This window comes from Nanorana parkeri, unplaced genomic scaffold (assembly GCF_000935625.1).
Source record: "Nanorana parkeri isolate BGI_ZX_2015 unplaced genomic scaffold, ASM93562v1 scaffold518, whole genome shotgun sequence".
Classification (NCBI taxonomy): domain Eukaryota; kingdom Metazoa; phylum Chordata; class Amphibia; order Anura; family Dicroglossidae; genus Nanorana; species Nanorana parkeri.
Genome location: NW_017306786.1, coordinates 624,954 through 626,969, shown reverse-complemented (window position 1 = coordinate 626,969; position 2,016 = coordinate 624,954). Strand labels below are relative to the sequence as shown.

Here is a 2,016-nt window from a genome sequence, read left to right as displayed (position 1 = left end):
AATGTAGGAGTTTAAGCATCTGAAAATATACCTATAGACAGCTAGGATGGGCACCCTGAGACTGGTTGGGTCTGTGTGCCAAGCATTTACCCTGCCATTTTTGATAACTATTGAGAATATTAGGCTTTATCAGTATGACAGAAATTATATCCTCCAGCGTGACCCACTCCATTAGGCACACATTTATCTTTTCTCTTCCTAATCTTCTCTCTCTACCTTTGAACAGTGATGTTGAATAATATCCATTTTTATGATTTATATAACAGTTATGTAAATTAGCCTAAAGCTGAACTGCAGACCTATATAAAACACCAACGAATGCCTTTATGTATTTATTAAAAAAATGAATGTATATTTAACTGCAATTATGTAAGTACCTTAATAGGACTAAGTTTCAGCCTTTTGTGATCCCCTGTATAGCAGCCCTCAGACTGGGAGAGGAAGGGGCAGCGCTTGGGGCTAATCTGGTGTCCTGCATTCACATGTGTTGAAAAGGAACATATAGACAGGAGGATAAAGCAGAAAGGGTCAATCTGCTGCTGATCCTTCACTGTCCAATCACAGGCAAGGGGCAGCCAGGGGACCAGGCTGTGCTGCTTAACTATCGCACAGAAAAGTCAGGTCACCAGGCTGGCTGTGCTGTGTAAATCTCATAACTAGGAGAACAGCAATACCGAAGCTTTGACGGTAAAGCATCATCCACAGTTAACATGGACTTTATCTTTAACCTGATTGACAAAATCATTACATCACAGACAAATTCTTTAACAGTCATTTTTAAAACTAATTTAGTAACACTTGTTTGCTTACATGGCCTGTAGTGACAGTCAGGATTCTAGAAATTAGTAATGGAATGGGGGTAGGTAACAGTCTTTATGGGTGCAGTCAGTGAACAATACTTACTCTGGAGATGACTCCGGGGTCAAGTTGCTCATTTCATCAGCTGTAGGAACTGAACACATATATTAATAGACTGTTATTAATAATAGGTAAAATAATCTAGGACCCACTATGTTTCCACTTTTTCTCTCATTACAAATCACAAACTAAATTCTCTCTCATCTCAAAATAGAGGACAGTGGCATAATACCAGTTTTTTTTAAGCTAAAGAGGTTTAAAAAACAATGTTTGCCCTCCTTATTTGTACAAATTCTATACAGAAAACCACACCACTGAACTACTGATCTAGAATATACAATATAGTCATCAATCCAATCCATTTATTCTGAAATTCTAATATTCTCTTACCTTGCAGCTTGCGACGGTGGAATCTTGGTGACCCCAGGAAATTGTTCTTGATAGAGTTCAGTCTTGTCCTCCATGGCATCCCACCAATGCTTGGGCTGGATGGTGGGGTTGGTGAAGGAGTGCCTGCTGGGCTTTCCTTAGGCGTGTGCACAGGTGTTCCCTTGGGAGTAGGGAGGGGGCTGCCACGGGGTGACGGATGAGGGGTAACCTGTATAAGGGGTACAGATTTGGGGGCCAGATCAGATGCGGGCAGTTTGGTTGCTGTTCGGCAAGCATTGTGCCCAGCGGAAGAATTATGACCCCGCGGGGGGACAGTTGGGGAGTTGGTGGCAGGAAGTGGGTTGGATCTGGTAGTCTGGAGTGGTTTCTCTGAAGACCTTGGCTTAGGTGGGAAGGTATGGGTTTTGGGATGAGCAAGAGGGCAATCATTATGCCCTGAAGAGTCAGAGGTCTTTGTGGGATGAGGAGAAGAGGGTGGGGTTGGGGGCTGGGGGAAGGCAAAAAACCTCCTTATTGGCTGTGAGTGAAAAAGCAGTAAGGAAAGCAAGAGATAGAGGCAAATAGAAAGATAGAGTAGAAAGTAGGATACCAAAGAACCCAAGAAAGAATAATACAGTAATAACAGAGGGGAGAGTAAGTCAAGCGGATATTGAAAAGCACATAAATAAGAATACAGGGTGATAGAACGTGACAGGGGGGCAAAAGCAAACACAGCAAGGTGAGGAAAGATTAATTAGGAAATGTAAATTGACAGAGAGGAATAATTGC

At 42.4% G+C, this 2,016-nt stretch overlaps 1 protein-coding gene across 1 annotated transcript in view; it reads right to left on the bottom strand.

Annotated features, from left to right (window-relative positions):
* Positions 1-2,016, bottom strand: part of BRSK2 (BR serine/threonine kinase 2) — a 142,251-nt gene that overhangs the window by 24,070 nt on the left and 116,165 nt on the right. The window contains exons 14-15 of the mRNA XM_018561356.1: positions 1,249-1,456; positions 904-952 (exon numbers count right to left, since the gene is read on the bottom strand). Coding sequence (XP_018416858.1) covers positions 904-952; positions 1,249-1,456 — 257 coding nt within the window. The remainder of the gene's footprint in view (positions 1-903; positions 953-1,248; positions 1,457-2,016) is intronic.